This window comes from Aulonocara sp. 'chitande type north' Nkhata Bay, linkage group LG3 (assembly GCF_057382095.1).
Source record: "Aulonocara sp. 'chitande type north' Nkhata Bay isolate Kocher_YH1m ecotype deep benthic linkage group LG3, A_spYH_male_GT1.1, whole genome shotgun sequence".
Lineage (NCBI taxonomy): Eukaryota > Metazoa > Chordata > Actinopteri > Cichliformes > Cichlidae > Aulonocara > Aulonocara sp. 'chitande type north' Nkhata Bay.
The window spans coordinates 71,415,222-71,439,924 of NC_141346.1; the positions used below are offsets into that span (position 1 = coordinate 71,415,222).

The 24,703-nt window shown below is 40.6% G+C and overlaps 3 protein-coding genes and 1 long non-coding RNA gene across 9 annotated transcripts in view; 1 reads left to right on the forward strand and 3 right to left on the reverse strand.

Annotated features, from left to right (window-relative positions):
• Window positions 1-24,703, reverse strand: part of LOC147336918 (protein NLRC3-like) — a 1,139,417-nt gene that overhangs the window by 218,056 nt on the left and 896,658 nt on the right. The window lies entirely within an intron of this gene.
• LOC147336922 (uncharacterized) lies at window positions 1,616-6,456 on the forward strand. Of its 3 annotated transcripts, XR_015128548.1 has the most exons (8): window positions 1,616-2,371; window positions 2,535-2,664; window positions 4,172-4,303; window positions 4,421-4,520; window positions 4,639-4,698; window positions 4,788-4,878; window positions 5,045-5,202; window positions 5,860-6,456. It is a non-coding gene; the product is annotated as an uncharacterized LOC147336922 (long non-coding RNA). The 3 variants fall into 3 exon arrangements; XR_015128549.1 differs by having other exon boundaries at window positions 1,617-2,659; XR_015128547.1 differs by having other exon boundaries at window positions 1,620-2,664; window positions 5,860-6,455.
• LOC147336923 (phospholipase D1-like) lies at window positions 11,362-13,364 on the reverse strand. Of its 2 annotated transcripts, none has more exons than XM_086287242.1 (4): window positions 13,004-13,364; window positions 12,466-12,714; window positions 11,949-12,042; window positions 11,362-11,607 (listed from the first exon to the last, which is right to left on the reverse strand). In XM_086287242.1, exons 1-3 carry the CDS (start codon window positions 13,223-13,225, stop codon window positions 11,989-11,991), a joined length of 525 nt encoding a protein of 174 aa, XP_086143368.1. In that variant the 5' UTR covers window positions 13,226-13,364; the 3' UTR covers window positions 11,362-11,607; window positions 11,949-11,988. The 2 variants fall into 2 exon arrangements, with proteins under 2 accessions (XP_086143368.1, XP_086143367.1); XM_086287241.1 differs by having other exon boundaries at window positions 11,362-11,611.
• On the reverse strand, window positions 15,798-24,577 carry LOC147336924 (uncharacterized). 2 transcript variants are annotated; one of them, XM_086287199.1, is made up of 3 exons: window positions 24,280-24,577; window positions 22,114-22,219; window positions 15,798-18,162 (listed from the first exon to the last, which is right to left on the reverse strand). In XM_086287199.1, exons 2-3 carry the CDS (start codon window positions 22,129-22,131, stop codon window positions 16,405-16,407), a joined length of 1,776 nt encoding a protein of 591 aa, XP_086143325.1. In that variant the 5' UTR covers window positions 22,132-22,219; window positions 24,280-24,577; the 3' UTR covers window positions 15,798-16,404. The 2 variants fall into 2 exon arrangements, with proteins under 2 accessions (XP_086143325.1, XP_086143326.1); XM_086287200.1 differs by lacking the exon at window positions 24,280-24,577 and having other exon boundaries at window positions 22,114-22,707.

Consider the following 24,703-nt stretch of genomic DNA (forward strand, 5'->3'; position numbering starts at 1 on the left):
CTGCACTTATACAAACCCCAGGTGCTGGGATGGCTTTGAACATGTGACATTTTCTGCAAACACATGGACAGTTTCATAAGCACAAAGATTATTCCTGCAGCGGCAGAATCGTATCCACTGTGTGAGAGGTGAACGTCAGACAGTTCTTAGAAAATGTAGTTTCTCTTTAAGCTTTTAACGTCTCTTTTACCCCCATTTGTCTAAAACTACTTGACAGCCCTTCATGTCAGAGGTTTATTACCTGTGCAGGATGGAGCACATGGTCTCAGTCAGGCTGGACACGATCACTCCTACAGGAAGTAAATGTGATTTTATTTCACCTGTGAAATGATGAAAAACAGCAGAATAGCTCACGCTAACAAACGGGTGTTGAAATGTTTCATTTTCTGCTGTTTCACAGGTCAAAAAGGGCGTCGAAGCAAACTGAAGCTGAGCTGCTGCTGCTGTTGTAGTGCAGCATCTGCTGTGTGCTTCATCAGAGAACCTTCTGTACACAGCAGACAGAGGCTGCTGCCACTGAAGTCCATCTGCTAGAGAGCTTTAAACACTGGTTATTGAAGTGGCTTTGATGATACTGATACACAGTCTTTGCTGCTGTCACAGGACAGGGATCCACCAGGGAGTAGTTGTCAGGATAAAGAGCCTTCGCTTCTCTAAATATAAACTGGATACTTGTAGGAAACTTTGGGAAGCAGCATTTTTCCTCATATCGTCTAAACTGAAGTTAGCTCAGGTGCTTCTTCCATACTTGCTCTGCAGAAAGCCAAAGAGTTTGGAGCTCTGCAAACATTTCCAGCACAGCTGGATGTTTGTAACTTTGGTCACCTCTGTATCATCCCTCAGATTCTTTCTGCACAGCTTTGAAACCATGACAGCACGAGTGATGCTGAGGAGACGTCCAGTTTAAACAGACCTTTATTCCTGGAACACAAACACATGAAGTGATGCTGCTAAAGAAGAACATTTAATCGCACTAATGAATCAAGCATCTGTTTGTCTGTCAGTCTGTCAACAGTTCCTCTGATCGACTTCAGACTTGGTGGGTATTTTGTTTTTGCAGCGGTCAAAGTCGATCAGCGTGTTGCTTTGTCTGCTGTAAATCTGCCTGTACAAAGGGAAACATGCATGTTTTAGATGCAAACTCACAACATGGCTGCATTTTTGTGATTATGTGTATTTTATATTGATTTATTCTATTATGTTTTGTATATGAATCTTTACAAGTGTGTCGATACAAAGGCTTGATTAAAACAAAGGTCTCAGCTGTGCTGTTAGGGATGCTCTCATATTTGTTTCAAATGTAATAAATCAAAGGATTTCAGGCTTTTCATCCTTTTTATTTGTTTGGTTCTAACAGCAGCTGGATAAAAACATGCAGGTGATGAATATAATTGTGTGATATTATGAGCATTGTGAATAAAGAAAGAGCAGAGATAGTAAAAAGGAAACAGGTGATGGACGTGAGATTTTCAGAACAAAAGCTCCTCAGTGAGACGATCACCTGGACACAAGGTCAGGCAGCTGCACTGTAAAAAAAGTCAGTAAAATATACAGCAAAACACCGTCAAATTCCAACGGTAATGGAGCGTAAAATCAAAAACTTCCTTTTACTGTATTAAATAGATTGAATAACCGTTAATTGTGAGACTGGATAAAACTTTGTTTTTTACTGTAATAAAATGTTGAAATTATAAATATTTTCTGTGAAAACAAATAAATATGCATACATTTTACAATTACATATTGTAATGTTGAAAATGTCTGAAAAACTTAGATTTTACGGTATTATTTGAGTAAAACTACATCTTTTGGGGTTGTGCACATTGGAATTCACAGTATAAAGCTGTAGATTTTTAAGCAAACAAAAACATTCATTTTTACAGAAACAAGATGTTAAAAAATAGGGTCCACCGTAATAATACAACCAGTACATACCATTAAAAAAAAAGCAAATATCAGCAGTGAAAGACAATAAAACTGATAGTATTTTTTTATTTTAAAATTCAGATACTGATATACAGATTAAAAGTTAGGCCTGCAGTATATCATTGTTAACCTTCTGATAAAAAAATCAACAGCAAAAGAAGATGTTAAAAATAAAGTTTATGGTTGTGAATAAAATTGATTTCAATAATCTTTTTTAATTATTATTTTAAAACAACTTTATGTTGTTGTGTTTCACGCCATATTATCAGACCACCTTAAGTGGGTCGGCCTTAAATTTTGAATTTGTGTGATCGCTGTTGATTGGTAGCTAAACTGCTGGTAAACTGTGTACAGACGTTTTACGTTCGAATTGCAGAGAAAAAAAATCTGGTAGCAACATTGTGCAGTATGAGCGAACCATTTCACCAAAAAAAGGGGAAGCAAGGTAAGACGTGGCTGCAGCGGTCTGCAGACGTGACTTCTGATCAAATTCGAACCTCCTAAAGAAACAAAGAGCGACGTTACATTGCGGGATGACGTCACCTGAAAATGACCAATAGCGCGGCGCGCTGCTGAGCTGTGTGCCAACCGCTCTTTTTTTCATGCAGGAGACTCAAGTTGGCTTCGCTAACGGACACAGTTTTGAACTCGTATATTAGCGCCATTTATTGCTGCTTGGACCACAGCATCTTCGGAATTTGTAGACATCCTGGCAGCTTACAATTAGTTCGAGGTGAGGTGAGTACATGCAACTTCAAGTTATCTCTGTTATAAAAATCCACCAGCCCAGCGTTTATAGATAATTTTAGCAGTTCGTTTTTTATGAGTGAGGTTGTGAATTTAGTTAGCATTTGTGAGTTGAGTTAGCATTACTGTTGCGAGGGAAGCATTGCTCTGGATTAGTTTCTGTATATGGCGTGCTTAATTCGCTAGGGAGGAATTACCAAAGTACATGGAGTTATGTTAACGTGTAATTTCTGTGGTAAGGTAGTTCAGTCATCAAGGGGCTACGTGCTTCATTGTAAACTGCATCGGAATGAGCCACGTTGTTTCTTTCGGTGTATTGAAGCAGGCTGCAAGCAGACATACACCAGGTATGGCGCGTTTAAGGCTCATTTTTACCGAAGACACTGCCCCCACCCATGTCACTGGTGTGGTGGTGGTTTCTTCGTTTACATGTGCAATGGCGATGTGTGAACGTCAGTGTCAGAACTCTAAAGAGTTAATAGCTCATCTGAAGAGCCATATTGTGGAAGGACACGTGGTCACTTGTCCAGTAAGAGGATGCACAAATACCTTTAGAGTTAAATCATCTTTTACTGCTCACATGTCACGTAAACACAGAGTTTTCAGACAGCAGCATTGGTGATTTATATAGAGAGTCTGCATGTCAATCATCATCTGTTCCAACCACATCAGATGACTTTGTACCCTTGATTTCCGAGCCTGCTGCACAGTCTATTGCACATGAAGATAACATGGAAATGCCCCCTGAATTCTGTGATCTTTTTCTGAGAAACGTTTCACTATTCTACTTAAAATTGCAGGGTCAGTTTCTACTGCCTGCTTCAACCATACAGAACATTGTAGAGGAAATGCAGAACATGCATGAGTTGGGACAGACATACAGTTTGGGTAAACTTGCATCACTGTTAAAAGATGACACATCATTATCAGAGGAGGACATCAACAAAGTCTGTGAGTCTGTCAAAAGCTATGATCTTTTTTCTGCATGTCATACAGCCATTGAGGACAGTGCACTCCAGAGCTCAGATCTTTAAAGAGCTCAGATCTTTAAAAAAGCCTTCAACTATGCGGAACCAAAGAAAATATTTTTAGGGAGAGATGAAAACAGAAAAGATAGGTTTGCCTATTATGTGCCTTTAAGAGAGACTTTGAGATGTCTGCTAGAGTCTGATCTGTGGCAGAAATCAGAAGAGCCCTCTACTGAGCCTCCTGCTGATGTTCTGTGTGACATAAGTGATAGTAAGCTGTTTTAAATAAAATGATTTTTTTGGTCAAAACCCACTGACTTAATTGATTTCTATCCATTAACATCTTACATGAAGTATGGGTACCAAATGGTTCCACTGAAACACAGTGTGCTGTCACAATAATGGTGCTGTTAGTTTGGTACTTACGAAACACTGTATAAAAGTGTAGTATCAAGCAAGATCAGCTTCATATTTTAAGACCAAAGGTACCACTTGGTGTAAATTGACCTTTATTCACATTCTTTTATCAGACATCTTGGAAATGGGGGGCAGCATAAGGAGTTCCATTACTAAGGTGCTGCCGGACCTGTCTGCCTCAATCCTTGAAATTGTACTGGAGGCACTACAATCATTAGGAGTGGAGACATCTGAGAAACAAACCAGTAAGTATTATGATTTCATTGCACAATAGCCATGAAGGACTTTCTGTTTTTTCTATTATGCTTTGGCCAAGGTCCAAAAAGTACAATTAATCTATTGTTTGTGATATTGTTTTACAGCACCAAATATGGAAATTTCAAGCCAGGCCAGCATATCGTCTCCATCTGTTTTAAGGTTTAAGGGTGGTGGCACAGCTAAGACCCAAGAGTCTCTTTCAAGGTTAGTAAAGTAAACAGATTCAAGAAGATATTTTACACATTTCTTTGTCGTCTGTCTCTAAATCTTATTTTGTCTTTATTATGATTAAAAAGGTTTGTTTTGTTCCTGCCCTTTTCAGACACTGAATTTGAGCAGAAACCATAAGGATACTCAAAGGACCTGTGACTCTCAGGAAATGGTGAGATTTCAGGTCATAATCTTTTTTTTTCCATTAAATTAATTTTCCTTTTTCCCTTTACAATATTGCTGTTTTGTTTTTGTAAACAGCATCAAATGAGAGAGACAGATGAAACAGTTTCAAGACAATGGCAGGAAAAAAATGCTGAAGATTGAAACAAACCTTGGCTGGAAATATTTGGTATGTGTTTTACCGTAAATCAAATTGTTGAAAAACATTCAGCTACACTGTAACACAGGGAAACTTGATTTGCACTTATTTTGTTACTTTAATTTCTTGTCTCATTATTTTTGTCAGTTATTATTGTTTATGGTGTATGCCCTTCTTGTTTTCCTTCTGAATGCAGAAGGTATCTAGCCAGTCCACAATGAAAGCTTCGTTGCACCCAATGAGTCTTCTGGCAGAAATGATGGCGGCTGTATTCTTTGGTTTCCCTAAACATCACACCCTGCCTGTTTATACGAGGCTCTTCAATTAAGTCTGCACCCAAAGATTCAATAAGAGGTAAGCAGTGGTATTATTCAAGTTTTGCTAAAGAAAGATGGACAGGAGACACTAATCTTAATCAGCCGAGCTCAGGTTCATGTCCAGGTGAGCAGTTTCATACGCTATAAAATGTAGATTGAATGATAGGTCTCATCACCATGCATTCAGCCATTAACTTCAAGTTCTATGATAAATCAATATGAAACTTAAATACGTTTTCCAACAAATTATGATTATGATTGTGCGTTGTCTATGTATAACTTTTACATAAGTAGATTTAAAGTATAACTATTGCCAAAACGCAACCTGGGCTGTTTTTTTGTTTGTTTTTTTTACTGTATCGATTTTGATGTGCTCAAATTTATGCCCCGGCCCCCTAGTATTCCCATTCACTGGCTATTGACCACAAAACAAAATCACGGTCAATCTCAAAAACGGCTTGTTTGTCGTAATTATGCTTTTAGATATATGTTTGTCTCGTTTACAGTAAAAAAAAAAAAAAAACTGAAAAAAACAGCCCAGGTTGCATTTTGACAATAGCTATCCTTTAAGAACTGTATATTTTACACTTAAGAAATCATTTATCATTAGATCTGGTTTTGGCAGCACGTTTTGTTCATTTCTGTGCATTTTGCTCAAGCACTGATCAAACTTTGTCCATTTTTTTTGCTGCAGAGGGGATCCTGCCAGTCCAAAGTGAACTCCTGATGGACATTGAAGTACTCCTGCAGAGCTTGTATCTTCAACACCATGCGCATTAGAAACTCCACCGAGTCCTTTCCTTCACCAAGGCAGGACCCAGTGACTCATTACTGTTGATAGGTCAGGGGCAGGTAATATTTTGTTTCATGTTTATTCATTCCTCCATGGATTACCAGCCATATATATGGACACATGCTGTATTCTCAAGATCTATGCTGTTTTGTAGGAATAGAGAAAATAATATGTTTAGTCTGTTTTCAAATGGTATGTCAAATTTTCTCATTGTTTATCAGTAATATTCTCTACCTTGGTTGTATATGAGCATCTTTAGATTTTTCTATATTTAGCGGTTGCAAATGTAAAATGTACAGTAAACCATTTATGTTCCTCATATTGTACTGTATTTTTAGCGGTAAAATACCGGCAGCTGTGGTTGCCAGGAATTTACCGTAAAATGTATCTGGTCAAAATAAAATGCTGTAATTTGTTATACAATTTCACTGTGTTTTTTACTGTCAAAGGTTTTAATAAGGTTTAACATATTTCTGTTATTTTTACAGTTATTTACAATAATAGGGTCTATCCTATTACTGTTAAATTAACAACAAATTACTGTAAATATTATTATATTATTACTTTTTTTTTTACTGCAAATATCCGTAAAAAGCTATGGAAAGTTGCATTTTTTACATTAAATTGCTGTTTAATTGACAAATATATTTGGTTTTTTCTATCATGATTTTGGTAAAATAATACGTTGTCTACCTTAAAAATTAGGGTTACAAAACCAGTATACCGTATTGTCTTTTACAGATTCCACATTTTTTACACGGTATATTCCTGGCAACCACAGCTGCCGGTATTTTACCGTAAATTTGACAGATTTTTTTTTACAGTGTGGGACTCATCTAGAGAGCAAAATGGAAAAGTGATCTGTGCAGAACATCACTGTTGATTGCAGTTATTTACATCAGACTTCTTCTCTGAGATAAGAGCAGCATTTGTGGGAAAGATGACAGTATTTCCAGGCTGGATGCTGTTTGCAGGGAGAACTGAATGAAAGTCTCCTGCACCTCAGCGCTGAGGTCCACACCTGTGAACACAGATGAGGTCAATCTGCTGCAGCACGTAGAGCTTTACTGATCAGCAGGTTCAAAGGATTCAGCAGAGCGTAGAGTCAGAGCTAAACCTGGGAGTCACTCACGCAGTCCGGCTGGCGCATTTCCATCTGAACACCTCCGGTGTCGCGGCGCGGGCGTCTCAGATGGCCAACAGCCCCCGGTGGCACCTCCTCTCTCCACGCTGGTCCTCGGGGATTCCATCATCAGGAACGTGCGGATGAGGGGGGCGCTCACGCTGTCGTTCCCGGGAGCCACTGTTGTTGACATAGTGGACAGAATTCCCAACATTCTGGCATCCCACCCACAGGTTAACCGGCTCATCATCCACATCGGCACCAATGACATCCCCAAACAGCAATCTGAGCTGCTGAAGTTGGACTTCCTCCAACTCTTCAGCCTCCTTGGTCAGTTGCAGGTGAGTGCTTTTATCTCTGGGCCCACCCCCACCTGTGGCAGAGGGATAGGCCGTTTCAGCCGGCTGCTCAGCCTTAACACCTGGCTTTCCTCCGCCTGTGTCTCCCACGGCGTGGGTTTTATTAACAACTTTGATGCCTTCTGGGAGAGGAGGCATCTTTTGGGGGCAGACGGGCTCCACCTCAACGCCTGGGGACGCCGTTTGCTGTCCGCCAATTTGGCATTTGGCGTACAGCACTGCCGCACATCGCCCTGTCACTACCCCAAACTGACATTACCTGCTGATCCGTCTGCTACTGACTGATGTCCCCTTGGTCCCAGCTCCTATATTTGTTCCACTTTTAACAGTAATACACAAAACTCTGGACTCGGACCTCTCTCTCCCACAGTCAACACAATACCCGTCATAATCACAAACAGAGAGCAACAGAATTATCATAAATCCAGTAACTCCAAAAACATTAATAACCTCCGGCCTCTTCAAAAATATCAACATCCATTCAACTCTATTGTCAAAAATCCACCAGTCTCAATCAGTATGGCACTTTTAAATGTACGCTCTCTGTCGAACAAGTCTTTTATTATTAATGATTTAATTTTAGATAATAAACTTGACTGTTTATTTTTAACTGAAACATGGCTGGGCTCGGATGCACCAGTTGTTCTCACTGAGGCCTCCCCACCAAATTTTAATTTCTCTTTTTCTATTAGAAGTGGTAAGAGAGGTGGTGGGACTGCATCTTTAGCCAACAACACACTCACCTCCAAACAAATTTTATTTGATCATTTTACCACTTTTGAATTCCACGCTATTGTTTTCAGCAGCCCTCCAGTTTTATCTGTCACAATTTATAGACCACCTAAAGACAGCGCTGCTTTTATCAAGGAATTCTCTGAATTTTTAACAAACATACATTCAAAATATAATATGATAATTTTAACCGGTGATTTTAACCTGCACATAGATAATCCTTCTGACCCTGCAACAAAAGAATTCTTAAACATTCTTCACTGTTTGGATTTTACCAGCACGTCACACAGCCGACTCACAACAGAGGACACACTCTGGACCTGGTCATCACCCATGGGCTGTCCACCAGCGTGTCCTCTGTTGTTGACTTGGCTGTCTCTGACCACTACTGTGTGTTTTTTAACATCACCGGTTTTATTCAGCGGGAGACCTCGGTGCGACCTGTGAGGAGGCGCTATCTAACCACTGAAGTGGCTGCAAATTTCACCAGGGTTTTAGTCAAATGCCCCCCTGTGATTTTACCTGCACCCTGCGATTTGATTTTTAGTTATTTTAACAGCAAACTGAAGAAAAGCCTTGACTCCGTTGCTCCACTCACCACCAAAAAGATTAACGTAAAACATGCATCACCCTGGAGAAACGAAGAAGTCAAAAAACTCAAAAGAAATTGCAGGGCAGCAGAAAGGAGGTGGAGGAAAAATAAAAACACTATCAACCATCAAATATTTTGCGAGCAACTTAAAATGTACAATAATACATTAAGGAAGTCAAGAAATTCATACTTCGCCAAAATAATCAGTAATAACAAAAATAATCCCAAGGTCCTCTTTTCCACCATAGATCATTTATTTAACCCTGATTTTAAAAGCTCCAAAAGAACCCCCACAGACTCACTCTGTGAGCAGTTTGCAGACCACTTCAGGGGAAAGATCAGCGCCATCAGATCTGATATTTTATCTAATCGCGATATGTTTGTAAACACATCTGAGGGCTCGATTGTACCTGAGGAGACACTGGACAGCTTTGTCCTGGTTAATGCTGAGAACCTTCAGAAAGTTTTCTCCACAGTGAGACCCACCACATGTCTTCTTCACTCTTTAAAACACTTTATGGATTTTTTGAGGCTGAGCTTTTATGCATGATGAATTGCTCTCTTCAGTTGGGTGTCTTCCCTGCTGCCTTTAAAACGGCGGTGGTGAGGCCCCTTCTGAAGAAGAGCAATTTGGATTGTAATGATTTTAATAACTACAGACCTGTATCCAACTCACCATTTTTAAGTAAAATCTTAGAAAAACTTGTTTTTACTCAGATTACTGATTTTCTGAATGATAGACAGATCCTGGAGATATTCCAGTCTGGATTTAGGGTGAACCACAGCACAGAGACGGCTCTCCTAAAGGTTTAAAGGTAATAACCTAAAGGTAATAACTATTGCATTTATTAAACTGATTTGCATTAGACTGCTGATTTATTGTGAATGAATGATATTGTTTTATGATGCATTATACTGCTGAGTTATAAGAAATACTGTTCGCAGAAAGTCATCGCCTTATTTGTCTGATTAGAAGAGAACAGCCTAACTAAGCCTAACAGGGGACAGGTACTTCTGCCCAACCTGGCAGCCACAAAGTGAACTCATTTAGGTAAAGATAACCACATGCACCTAACCAGCCTGCACCAGCCTGACATTTCTTCCTCCTAAGTAAAAACCAATGGATGGATTGAACTTAGAGTCTCAGCTCAGTTTTCTATTTTGACCACCTGCACCCCAAGATACTCTTTTAAAAAGTGTTGTTTTCAGATCCCTTTGAAGTTCATAAAGGGCCTGTTCATTTTCATTCAGATGTTTTATTACATAAATGTTACTGTTTTCTTTTGATTTATGCTCCCACTACACTGCACCTCTACAAACAACAATGCCACGGACTGTCAGCTGCTTTTACATGCTGTGAACATGAGTAGGTTTGATCAGAGTTTCAATTATCAAAGAAAAGACAAACTGAGCAAAAAGAAGGAAAAAAAGACCAACTTCTTCCCAACTGACAAGAAAAATACTCGTCATGTTTTCATAATAAAGGATCAGGCTCCCCATTTATGACAGCTTGGACCAATAATGTATGTTACACTGATGCTACTGTAGAGACAGGGTCAACATCTCTATTTAAATGTAATTAATATACAAAACACAATCAAAGTTATACATGAATTATTCATTATTTTTCACTATTGATAAAATTCATGTATACTAATCAAGGTTATACATGAGTAACGACATTATTAATAATGATTAATAATAATAATTCTAATGCCAACATGATGACTGTTCATAGCTCCTGCTTTGAAATACTGAACTTAAACATTGACCTGATGAAAGATCACAATTCACAGTGGCCCACTGTCAGAATCATTCTGAATATAAACTCATCGAGTTAATCTGAACCTTTCTCAAATGTGCTGTGAATAAATGCTGCTGCAAGCCACTGTGGGAAAGCTGTGTTATTATCATGGAAACATCTGTGACACATTCACAGAGGACGAGGACACAAAGGGACGACACGCAGAGGCTGTGTTAAAGTCAAAAATCCAAATCTTTAGTCCTAAACAGGCAGTGGTTACAAACAGGAAGACGAGCAGTCCATTAAACAGTCTACAGGGTCAAACATACAGAGAATTCAAACAGCTATTAAAAACAAATAACTGGACACTGAAAAACTTCAGTGATGTGTGAGGCACCAAAGGGAAGCAGCTGAGTATATTCAATGAATTCTCTTCAAATACAAAGACAGAAACTCCTACAGGCAGCATGCAAACTGAGCAGGATACACAAAGATCAGAGATTACAAAAGAAATCAGAAAAGGATTTCAAACTTACTGAGAGCAAGGCCTCTGTTACAAATCTGTCTAATAGAAAAACATGCTGTACAGATACAATACGCTCAGTGTTCATGGTCATTTAAAAACTGGCTCTACCTGAACCACTTCAATATTTTATGAAGTCACTGAGTCGACCATTTCTACAGTTTGTTTCCTTCATTGCAGTTAGAGTGCGGCTGGTAAGGATGAAAACACACACAGAGCGTAAATTGTCTTTGTTAGTAACAAACGTCAGCAAAGAAAAGACAAAACACACAAACACTCTCATGATATTCATGAATCATTAGAAAGCATCCAAACATTCTGCTTGTGGACTTTTACAGTCTTATTTGCACTCGCTCATCTTCATAATCATCCTGATCAATACATGACAGGGGAGGCTTTGAGGTAGGCGGGGCTCTCTGCTGATGTCAGCATGAAAGGCAGGACCAGCGTCTGCCACATGTTGGTGAAACATCACAGTACACTGGCGTGGTTTCCTTTCCAGATGTTGGACGTTTGACACTTCAACGTTGAGGCCAACAAGAAGACACAGTTTTGGGTCGGGTTGCTGCAGGGTTTCTAACTGAGCAAAAGCAGAAGCACACAGACCAACAGGGATCAGATGCTGAGTGTTAGAGGAACATCTGTGCTGATCACTGAATGCTGCTGTGGTCTCTTGTTGAAGTTGGCTGGTGGGACAGTCTAATAGTGATATCCTGCCCATCGGGGGAACACTTTTAAAAACACATGCAATACTTTGTTTGTATTACAGTCACAGTTTATCTTATTTTTGTCCTTTAAAAGTGTTGCTGTACTATAAAGTCCTATAATTTGAGGCTAAAATGGCTCAGAGAGTCTCTCTCTCAGAGGATCTCCTTTAAAGTGGAGACGGCTTTATCCGCTGATCCACGTCACTTTACCTGGATGTTTTCTTTGAAGCTGGATGAAGACTCCTCTCCCTCACTCCTGCTGCAGCTGTGTGGTCCAGTTGGCCTCTGAGGTCACAGTCAACATCTGTAGCAGAAGAGGGCAAATAAAAGTCCAGGTTACCAAAACTGGGAGCTTTTCCAAAATAGAGCGTAACTGGACTTTTTCAGCCTTACAGGCAGATAGTCGTCTGAAGCTGCAGCTTTTTCTTTTTAGCTTTTTCCAATCTCTGCTCTCGGCTTTCTTTGAGAACATGTCTGCTTTCTTGGCATGGGTCTGTCTGCTGTTGGTGAAGAGACTAAATCGACATACTCGCTACTAAGATCTCCTCAAGTAGTCTCAACCAGATTACAGTTTAAGAGTATATGTCTCCTGAGAGTTTCACCTTGGGGAGATGCTGTCTGGCTAACATGCAATCATGAGCATTAATCTATGAGGTGAAAAAGTAATTTTAAAAGCTCCAGCCACAAGTTTTATTTCATCTGTGTTTTGGTCAGAGTCCCATCAGACCTCCAGAATGGTGTCAGAGTGTTTTCTATCCACGTGATGAGCACAGGCCTCAGGTCCAGACCTCCACGGGCACCATAGCCTCTTTGGAGCTAATAGGTGCAAGAAGGTTTTGTTGGGATAGGAACTGAAGAGGAAACTGACGAGGAAGGCAAGGATCTTCTTCAGCTCCTCCGAGCCGGGACCTCTTTGTGTAGGCCAGCATTGGCCAGGTAGCCCTCCAGCATCGCTGGATGGCCGACAGTGGAAAACCTAGAGGAGTAGGAGAGAAACAGCAGCTTGGAGCATGTCTTTATACTGTTTAGTTTTTAGAGCCACAGACTTTCTTTTAATGTCATTGTTCAGGATCTATGACTGATTATGTATTTATTGTATTCCTCCATGACTGTGTGACAGCAAGTGGAAAAAACCAGCTTCACCTTTGTTGATATGCTTGTAATTTTAATATTGATTAAATGGCCATGAAATAATAGAAAGCTCATATATGAAAATGTATTTTAAGAAGTAAAATGTTAATCTGAGCACAAAGGAGTACACTCACCTTCTGGTAGATGGAGGTGTAGCGAGCGCTGGTGAACATCCAGGCCTCCTCGTAGAACTGATCACTGATTGGATCCAAAACATCGATGGAGGATCTGTGTAAGCGCTGAGGATCGTCCTGATGGACAGAACAGAAGGAGAGTGAGACAAGTGAAGATATACTAAACAACACTGTGACATGAACTGAGCCACACACAGTTTGATTCACAGGTGATTGACACATTATTTGACCACGAGCAATCTTTTCTGGTTTGACGCCGTCTTTGTAGCCAGAAACCAGCTCTCTCCTCGGCTTCCTCCACTACACGCTTCCCCCACGCCAGTCTCCTCCGTCACTATAAAGGGGAGAGTCATGAGCTCCATCACCCTCACCTGTGCCGTCCAATGTCCCGCCACCAGCCTCCACTGCAGCAGGCCAGAGACCACACCCCTGCCACAATAAGTAAAAGTATATCCTTGCTGTACCCTTAATGCTAAATGTGCTAAATTAACCGCTGCCTTTGCCCCTTTGGGATTATTCTTATGTCACTGGGATGTTGACCTTTGACCTTCACATTAGAGAGATGGGCAGACATAATTAGTGTATGAATTTTAAAGTAACAGGTAATAAAGAGAGTGTAGCAAATGTAGTCAGGTTTATTACTCTGTATCACACATGAGTGCCCGAGGGAGGCGGGGCTGACTGGGGAGACACAGGAAACAGAGAGACAGGGCTGACTCGACATGAAACGATGAAACGTGGGACACGGGAACAGAAACTAAACACAGGCTGAAATGAACACTGAGGGAGGGAGAACTAAGATTACTGAGAGCCTGATAAATAAGAAGAACAAAAACCAAGAAAAACAAGAGTCAAAGAAAACCAAAAACACAAAGCATTGGGCCAGGACCCACTGCTGTGACATTTATATGTGATAAAAACATTAAAAACTGCTCAGATGTTGAAATCTTTCTACGTATACTTTAGGTTCAGCTCTCCAGCCTGGCATTTGGTTAAGCATGATTCAAACATTTGATTTTGTTTAACTGGTTTTAATTATAGTTACTTTTTGTGAACATTTGTTGCAGCATTTAAAAATACATCATTTATTTTCAAACTTTTATTTGATTTAGAGCATCATATTTGACCAACGGAAATGTTTTAATTTCATATAAAATAACTGAAGCAGTGAACTAAATATCTGAAATCTTTCCTTCCTTAAAAGTTATAATCCTACTTAAGTTATAGTGCAAACGCTTAAGCAACAAATATACTTGATGCTAATTAATTAATATTTCCCTTTGATGTTGCAACTATGCGGTCACTTCTGTCTTTAAACAAAATAATATTTTCCAGTTACAGAAATCATAAAGTCCAAACTAAAGTGCTACTGTTGCTATATGCATTTTATATAAATCATGGATGATGGTCCTGACATGAAGGAAGAGAAAGTTACAGGTTGCATCCTTTGACTTTGTCTCCGTGCCTTTGGGCCATTTTCAGAAGGACAGATGTTTCTGTTCAATTCTTAAATCAATTTTTTCAAACACAAACACTATTTTAAAGCTTCTAGAGAGTAAAATATTAATGATAATTATAATAACAATAATAAAAACAAAAGCTCTCAGATCCATCAAACCAAGCAGCAGAAAGAACAATAACTGAAGAGAAAACTTTAACCTTGTAGACTTCATTATGTTCCAGCTGCTCTACAGACGCTGTGACCTCGAACTTAAGCAGGTCGTAACGTATGTGCAGCTCAATAACTTCATAATCAGACCCTGTGGTATTTAGGCAGCAGAACAACTAAGAATAACAACTACAAATAATGTTTTTAGGTTTCTGTTGTACTGCAAGGTTCTGTACAGGAGAACCAAACCAAGAGCAAATATTACGTCTCATTTACACCTGAGCACGAAGAGCCATCAACATTTAGCAAATTGAATCATCTTTCTTTAGATGCAAGAAGAATCATATAGAAATGAAAGAGTAGAAATAGAAATCCAGAGCAAAGATATCCTCTAATTCAGCGTAGCACATGTGCAGCTGCTGCGATTCACGTAAGCATTCGGCTCGTCGCTGTTGCAGATTTTTCTCTCGCTGTTCTGGCTCACAGCGCTGCAAACACAGAAATAAATATCCCCAAAGGTGTGAAAGGGAGCTAATTAGTAAGAGTATTGTTACTCTCCGCAGGAGTAGTCCAGCAGTAGAAATCAGTCCAATAACAAGGTGTGTAACATCTAGCAGGGTGACAGAAAAACCCAGGGTAACTTCTAAGGACCTCAACGTCTCTCTCACATTGTGTTTTTTAAACATGCTTCCATTTGTCACTTCAGTCTTTACTCTGAAATACAGGAAGAGAAATCATGGCTGAAACAATTTCTCATGAAACCAGGGGTGTGGTCCAACAGTCAGTTTGGTGAGGAAGGTTCCTAACTGAGAGAAGTGACCCAGAAGTATCTGTGTAGCAGCCACAATGAATCCAGATCATGAGCTTTATTAACTGATCGAAGTCTCTTCTTTCATCTTCTGTATCATTCAGTTTGCATTGGTAATGCCCATTATTGTAATGCTTTTTTAAGACGAGCAAAACTTTATTTCACTTTGGGTTAGCTGGGATAAGTGATGGATGGAGGGAATTTTACTTCAGCCACAGAAATCCTAAACAGGAAGGAGGAGCAGAGTTACAGTGGATCACTATCCAGCAGGGAAACAAGGTTTATTTCAATTTCTTGGCCATGAGTGAGATTTACTGAGTGGGCAAATTAGGGAGACGACACCATCAGATCCCGAGCCCTCCATGTGTTAATCAAGAGACGGCTGCTGTGCTACATCCATAAATAATGAATAAATTAGGAGCTAAAGCTGAAAGGACAGTTTATTTGTACCATCTTCACGTGAACACATTCAAGAACATCACAGATGAAGAAACATTAAAAACTTCCACACTACATAAAGCAAGAAAAATAGTTTTTCTTTCAGGTGGTTTCAGAAAAACAGAAACATCAAACATCTCCATGACTCTCTTTGAAAGAACTAAAAACCTTTGTTCTCATGGTCCAATCATGAGTGAACTCCCCGATGAAGCCTTGTGTGCTAAAACATGTCAGAGTTTTAAAGGTTAAACATGAGTTTCCAAAACGTTTTGCTGGAGAACAATGAACTATTTGACTGAGTTTCAATCATTTACAGACGAGCAAAACCAGGACAGAGAAAAAAGGACAAAACTGACTCAGTAAAACAACAGAAAAGAAGATCCCATGTAGATCTGTATTATGTAGAAGTTCAGCCCAGCAACCAGTTCAGTTCAACACAAGTTTAAATGATTCTATCTGAACTCTGTGGAGCCTGATCTCAAGCTTTTTGAGTCCGACACAGAAACCAGAGGATCTTTCTGTGTCTTCAGATTCACTGTGATCCAGTCATGGGAGTGATTTCAGCCCTGAGTGATCGCGCTGATGTTTGCACAGAGCAGACAATGAGGTGAATGTTTGGGCACATTGGTAACAGTGAAACAGTTTATTAGTAACATGGGATCGTTTGTGTGCAGAGTATGAACTGAGATTCCTGAAGCTCTTGTCACACTGGTCACAGCTGTAGTTTCCTTCCATGTGTGCACGTTCATGAATGTTACGATTACGTGAATGTGAGAAGCTTCTCTCACAGTAGCTGCACTTGTAGAGTCTCTTTCTGGTGTGGATCTGTTGGTGTTGTCTCAGGTAACGTGGAGATTTAAAAGTCTTCTCACACAGGTCACATTGATAAGGTCTCTCCTCAGTGTGGGTAAACATGTGTTGTTGTAAGTGTGCGTCTGTTGTAAAGTATTTGCCACACTGTTCACAGCAGTACACATCATGTCTGGTGTGAATGCGTAGGTGTTTATTTCGGCTCCTTCTCTGGCTGAAAGTTTTTCCACAGATGTCACAGCTGTACGCCTTAATTCCAGAGTGGGTAACTAGATGACTCTGTAAGCTGCTACTCTGAGTAAAAGCTCTGCCACACTGATCACAGCTGTACGCTTTAACTCCACTGTGGATGAGTTGGTGTTTTTTTAGGGAACGCTTCAAGGAAAAAGACTTTCCACACTGTTCACAGCTGAACGGTCTCTCTCCAGTGTGGATGACCTGATGCTGTTTTAGTGAAGCCTTCAGAGTAAAACCCTTCCCACACTCGTCACAGGTGTATGGCTTAATTCCAGAGTGGGTAACTAGATGACTCTGTAAGCTGCTACTCTGAGTAAAAGCTCTGCCACACTGATCACAGCTGTACGCTTTAACTCCACTGTGGATGAGTTGGTGTTGTTTTAGGTAACCCTTCAAGGAAAAAGACTTTCCACACAAGTCACAGCTGAACGGTCTCTCTTCAGTGTGGATGACCTGATGCTGTTTTAGTTTAGCCCTCACAGTAAAACCCTTCCCACACTCGTCACAGCTGTATGGCTTAATTCCAGAGTGGGTAACTAGATGACTCTGTAAGTGGCTACTGTGAGTAAAAGCTCTGCCACACTGATCACAGCTGTATGCCTTAATTCCAGAGTGGGTAACTAGATGACTCTGTAAGTGGCTACTGTGAGTAAAAGCTCTGCCACACTGATCACAGCTGTATGCCTTAATTCCAGAGTGGGTAACTAGATGACTCTGTAAGTGGCTACTGTGAGTAAAAGCTCTGCCACACTGATCACAGCTGTACGCTTTAACTCCACTGTGGATGAGTTGGTGTTGTTTTAGGGAACGCTTCCAGGAAAAAGACTTTCCACACAAGTCACAGCTGAACGGTCTCTCTCCAGTGTGGATGACCTGATGCTGTTTTAGTGAAGCCTTCAGAGTAAACTCCATCCCACACTCGTCACAGCTGTATGGCTTAATTCCAGAGTGGGTAACTAGATGCTTCTGTAAGTGGCTACTCTGAGTAAAAGCTCTGCCACACTGATCACAGCTGTACGCTTTAACTCCACTGTGGATGAGTTGGTGTGTTTTTAGGGAACCCTTGAAGGAAAAAGACTTTCCACACAAGTCACAGCTGAACGGTCTCTCTCCAGTGTGGATGACCTGATGCTGTTTGAGTTTAGCCTTCTCAGTAAAAGCCTTCCCACACTCGTCACAGGTGTGTTTTTTCTCTCCCTTTCTTCTGTGAGGTTTGTCGGCCTCCTGAGAGCGCTGACTTCTGGCTCCATGTTGGTCCTGCAGTGACAGAGATACAAACAGAGGCAGTGAGTGAAATGCAGTCGTGGAACAAACTCAGCCTTCAAACTCCATTAACACTAGTTTTAAACCTGAAGGTGGAGCGTGGCACCAAACACCTTAAAGGTCTCTTATCCCCACCTGCTGGTAGTTCTAACACATTACATCCAACCTGCTGTTAAAGATAATTCATGACTGTTCAAACACTAAAATCATGCACACACACACACACACACACACACACACACACACACACACACACACACACACACACACACACACACACACACTATTTTATAATTTAGATTATTTTGTTGTTTCCTATTACATATTTCTATAATTTGTATAGATTTATACATAATTATTCAGTGATAATAAATCCTATGTTTGTTTATTCTAAAGGAACCCCGTTAGCTTCCACAACAGATGTTGCTCGTCTTCCGTCAAATACTCACATAAAATATTACACAATAAAGTGGATTCAAGATATCCACATAATTTCACTCTTACATCCACAGTGAGGTTTCACAATTGTTCAAATATAAGCAATCAATAATAATAATAATAATATTTCTCTGTCAGCCTTCTCGGTTACGAATCGTCTTCTGCTCCTCTGTCATGCGGCGTCCCACAGGGCTCAATTTTAGGGCCACTGGGTTCTATCCTTAGAAGGCATGGGATCTCATTTCATTGTTATGCCGATGACTGCCAACTTTATTTGACACTAAAACACATGGATGGCATCTCCATAAAACCTCTCTTGACTTGTCTAGATGACATTCAAGCTTGGTTGGCTCTAAACTTTTTAAATTTTAATGAAAAGAAAACAGCTGTTGGTGTTTGGACCCAGTGGTCCCTGTGAGTCCTCCCCTGTTGTTTTAGGATCCCTGGAAGTCTATTTTAAATCTGTGGTTATTGACCTTGGTTTTAAGTTGGACAGTGATTTTAAATTGGACAACCAAATCAGAGCAGTGGTGAAGTCCGGTTTTTATCATTAAAGGCGACTGGCAAGAGTAAAATCTTTTCTTTCGAGGCAGCACCTTGAAACAGTGATCCATGCTTTTATTTCTTCCCGCCTGGACTACTGTAACTCACTTTATGTGGGGGTCAGTCAGTCATTGCTCTCACGTCTGCAGCTGGTTCAAAATGCGGCTGCACGACTCCTAACAGGGACTCAAAAAAGAGAGCATATAACCCCCGTGCTGGCCTCTCTGCACTGGCTGCCTGTGTCTTTTAGAGTTCATTTTAAAATTCTTATGTTTGTTTTTAAATGCCTTCACAGTCTTGCCCCGCCTTACCTCTCTGAGCTTCTTCATCCCCACACACCCTGTCGGTCTCTCAGGTCAGCTGACCAGCTGCTCCTGGAGGTACCGAGATCCAGGAGGAAGCTCAGAGGGGGCGGGGCCTTCTCTATTGTGGCTCCAAAGTTATGGAATGATTTGCCCATGCACGTTAGAGAGGCCCCTTCACTGTCCACTTTTAAATCACGTCTTAAAACCCACTTTTATTCCTTGGCTTTTTACCTCAGTGAGACTTAGTTTCTTTTTTAATTGAAGTAGTTATTTAATTAATGATTTCACTCTTCTTTTATTTGTGTTTTATTTATATCTCATGTAATTTTATTTTACAGTTCCAGTGTACAGCACTTTGTGTCAGCTGTGGTTGTTTTAAAGTGCTTTATAAATAAAGTTCACAATGTTGATGATAAATATCAATAACATTGAGGCACATTACACAAATTTCAAAAACAAATCATGTCTTACAATATTTACAACAACTAAAAGCTCTGTAAATCGGCTTTTAAGTGTTCATTGAAGTTTTGAATAATTCTCTAATTTTTTAAGGCAACTTATTCCACTTAAAAGTTGCTCTAAATGTAACAGTTTTACAAAACGTTACTTTTAACTCGAGCATTTACTAAATTGCAGCTTGTTGAAAACTGTGTAATATGATGATGTATTTCATCTGGATACTGCAGCTGAGCAGAATAAATGTGGTGTGTTTAACAGAATTGCTTTCTTTAGAACTACAAGTAAGCCATAGAATATTTTAGCCTGTACAGGAAGCCAAGAAAGGTTATTATGCATTTTATCAATATTAGTATAGTATGAACATCTTCACACTAATCTGGACGCCTTATTCTGGACTAACTGAAGTCTGTTAAGATCTGTCTCATTAGCTGCTGACCAAATGATTGAACAATACTCCAGATGAGACATTACTAGTGGATTAATGACATCTTTCATAATGAAGAAGTGATACACAAAGAGCATTTCATAGCCATAACTCTGCCTTGTCGGCAGAGTTATGTGACATTAGTGATGTTTGTACTTTCAGCGTTAACTTGGTTTTAAAGCCTTTAAAATATACGCCGTTCAATAGTCGACCTTCATCTGACAGAGAATGTGATGATTTTGTGGATAATTAAAGTCAGTCATATATCCACAAACACAACAAGCTGAAAGTCAGTGATGCTGCTCGGTTTGCAGTCCTGAACATCACGGCACAAGCAGGATCCACTGCACTGTTAATGTTAGCTGTGTTATATTGCTGCCTCTGTTCGGTGGTGTCGAGCCAAACGCACTTTAACGTGTGTTTGAACGAGCTGACGGTTCACTCGTTAAGCTGAAAGAAAGATGCTTTAATCACAGCAGTCACACATGTGTCCACTGCACCATCTGGAACTCTTCTTGTTTACACTCGTAATAACACAAACACTAAATCCTCCTTCTCTGGTGCTGTTGTGTAGCAGTGTGTACACCTGAGACTGTCACCTGTCTGTCTGTCCTGCACTCTCTCTCTGTTTCTTTCTCTCTGATTGTGGAATAAAAGTATGAACATGTGTTTATAAGTTACACTTGTGTTTGAATCCTGCAGCTTATCACACATTTGATTTCCATGTGTGACGACTGCAAGTGTCCAGAGTGAGGACAGACCGAGGGACCCACTGCTGCACATCATCTGTGAGGCATTGCAGCCCTGATGATCCACCAGGACAAACTCAGCAGTGTGTGAGGAAGAGGAGGAGGAAGAGCCAGCAGCACAGAAATGAAGCCCAACAATCATGTTTCACAGTCCTGTGGTCTCAGCCTCAGATACTCATCAAAACACACAGAGCTCATGTAGAAACAAATGAACTAAATATGTTCTCCTTCATTTCTGTCAAACAAAGCTGTATGAAACGTTTCCAGCTGTTAGTATCATGGTTGCTAGGCAACCTGGGCAGCGCGACGGAGGCTAGACGTCCCATTTCACGAGCCTACGAGCCTCGCACTTCGGCCTTAGCGGTCTTTGAGTACGCGGCCCTTGAGGACTTTAAAGCTGCAGAACCTGAATCGGGATACAGCCATGATGATCTCCAGCCTCGTGCTCGCCAACATTCTCACCTGAGTTAAGAAGACGATCACTGAAATGGTCTCAGCAGGTCCTTTGATGACAGCAATGAAATGCAGTGGTAAGGCTTTTTGGGGATTAAGTTCGTTTTCATGGCAAAGAAGGACGATGCAGTTCATCTGATCACTCCTCATAACATTCTGGAGTGCAGGCAAAATGCTATTATAAAAACTTAAGCAGCAACTTCTCCAGGTTCCAATATTTATGCAATTCTCAAACCTTTTGGCCACGACTGTATAACCTCTTCTGAAGTTTAGTGGATGTTATACATGGTTATGCTCAGGATGTGTCGGCCAGTTTCCACTGGAAACGCCTTTTGGTTAAACTGTCAGTGAGGAATTTGCATTTGCACTGTTACATTTTTATATAACTTTAATGCACATAAACAACAGCTGCTTGTTTCAGTGAAAATACATTGATGGGTTTTTAATAAAGTTGTGCAGCTGTAAAGTATTTTGTCTGGTGTCAATTCTATCGTCAGCTACATCGTTATGGCAAATGTTCAAATGTATATGGTGATAAATATCTTTGGTCATATGGTCCTGCTCTGTCTGTCACCTTCTGTGTTGAGCTCATTGTTTCCTCTGTAGTGGCTGAGCTGAGTCCAAGTAGCTGAAAATGTTCCTCTGCTGCTCCGTCAGACTCTCCTCCTCCTGCTGATCAGCTGGGACACAAAACAGATCTTTGTTAGGCTCCACACTGCACTGAAGAGTCAAAGTGTCTCATATGTTCATCTGACAAGTAAAAGAACACATTTTTGTTTCCTGAGGTGGGCAACTTGTTGGAAACAAACACAAAAGGTTTGAGCACTGATACCTGCCATTGCTGCCATTGAAAGATGCAACGCCAGCAATGTGGATTGTCAAGACTCAAACCAATCATCAAGCAAAGACAACAGGGATCAAATGTACCGCATTTTGATCCGGGACGTACTCTGCATGAAAACAAGCGCTCACTCTTCCTGCTCAACAAATGACAAGGGCGGAGCCTTATACCACGTGATACAGAAGCTGTGCCGTGTGATGCTAAAATTAGCAGGGAAACAACAACGGAGAGCACGTCAGGGATGACGAGAAAGTGACAGGAGAAAATCCGTCCCGGTCAACCACCCAAACATCAATAACGGGAACCTTATACAGCGCTTCCCTATACACGTCGAACTCCCGCAGGCACAAAGACATTACGGAGGCTATCACTTATCACCTGACCAAAGATATGGCTCCATCAACACTGTGCAAAACGAGGGATTTAGGAAAACGATCAACACCCTAGACAAACGCTACACAGTGCCGTCCCGCAACTATTTTTCTATTGTTGCACTACCTGCTCTGTACACGCAGCGTCGAGCAACGGTGGAGACGGAATTTCAAGCAGGACAACATTTTGCTGCAACAACAAAACGTGAGACATTTGTTGTTTTATGTTTATTTATTGTTATGAGAGAATCATGATCTCAATTCTAAGCCAAAAAATCGTGATTCTCATTTTATGCAAAATCGTGCAGCCCTAACATTAACACAAAACTGTTGTTTCACCAGAGAAACACACATGAAGAGAGAGAGAGAGACAATAACAGCTACCAAACAGTCGTCACACAATGAGAAAAGGACAAATCAACAAGTAACAATGACTAATTAATATTAAAATCTGTAACATAATGTATTGTTTGGAGTTTAGTCTGATTGGTTCAGGATGAGCTGCCATTATCCAATCACACGTCTGCTTACCTGCATCTTTTCTCTTTTTTCTAACCTGAGCACCTGATGGCTTTGAACTTTTGTTGTCCATCTTCCATTGGTTTGAATTTTGCGCTCCAGTACAAACACAAATCCCCCAACCCGAGGATCAGCACAATTAACCTAACAGACCTACACCTTAGTTCACAGATTCACTTTGTCTAAGGTTGATTTCTGGGATTTCACACAACCCAGGATTCAGATCGTGAATCCATGATGGGCTTGGATTTACATCATTATAAATGAAATGTGCTCTACTTGGAAGCAGCCGGCCCCGCCCCTTTTGACGGGTTGTGTGAGACTTTAAATCATCAAACTGTAAATTATAAATTTAAATTGTTATTGATCCTTTACCCCGAGTCCTAAAGTGTAGATTTATTTTCTTACTCTTCTTATATTTATTGTTTGTTTACTTGCACCGCTGTATCTGCAGCCTTGTCGTCTCGTCTCTCTATATGCTGGACTGTCTGTAGCGGAGATGACAATAAAGTTTACTTTGACTTCAGCAGCGCGCAGGCGCACCGAGGGCTCTCGCGCTCACTTTATAGAATTTAGAAAAAACATGGGTGCAGATTATAAGTCTGTATCATAATATCTGTTTGTTGTTTTTATTTTGTTTTGCGAGTTGGTTATTAGATGCCGCTCCAGCCAGCCAGAGACTCCCCGCCGCCCCGCCCTCTCCTCCCTGTGCCGCCAGCAGCAGGCGCACCTCGCAAACGGAGGAAACCGATCGGTGCCTACGAATTTCCCAATATGCGCTGGCATGACGTCGGGGAAGCATGGGTACGACCGATTATTTTATTTTTTTCTTGCCCGTGATGCCCCCCCACCACGATGCATTCTATTGGTTTGCACACTTACACACACCCAGCTGTGGTTTCCTGTTTTGCTGGACTCTGGAGAGCCCCGCCTTTAACGCTCTTCTCTCACAGAGAGCAACAGAAAACTTGGAAAAACTCCAGATTGACTGAACTCAGTTCAAAGTTACCTTGACACCTTTAGATGTGAGACGTAGTGATGGTCCGCTTGAAGCTGACGCTCCGGTGCGTGTGTCAGAAAGATCAACGCGCTGCTTCAGAAGCACCGTGTCGAGGCTTGATTCGTTTGGCCAGAGTCACGTGATCAGTGACGTCTGAAGCTTCGTTTAGAACGTACCTCTTTTTAAATCGAACTTTATTGAAACACAATGAGTATACAACATACAAACAGATGAAGTTTACAAAAGAACAGAACATGAACATACAGAACCAGGAGTAAAAAAATTATGATATGAGTAGGCGAAAAAAATCAACATATAAATATTGTTCTGAGAGGCTTTTTGTTGGTTGAGTCTGAAATTGATTGTATGTACAATTCATATCCTTATAAAAAGGCAGAAATATGGTGTTTTATTAATAAACTTACATTTATAG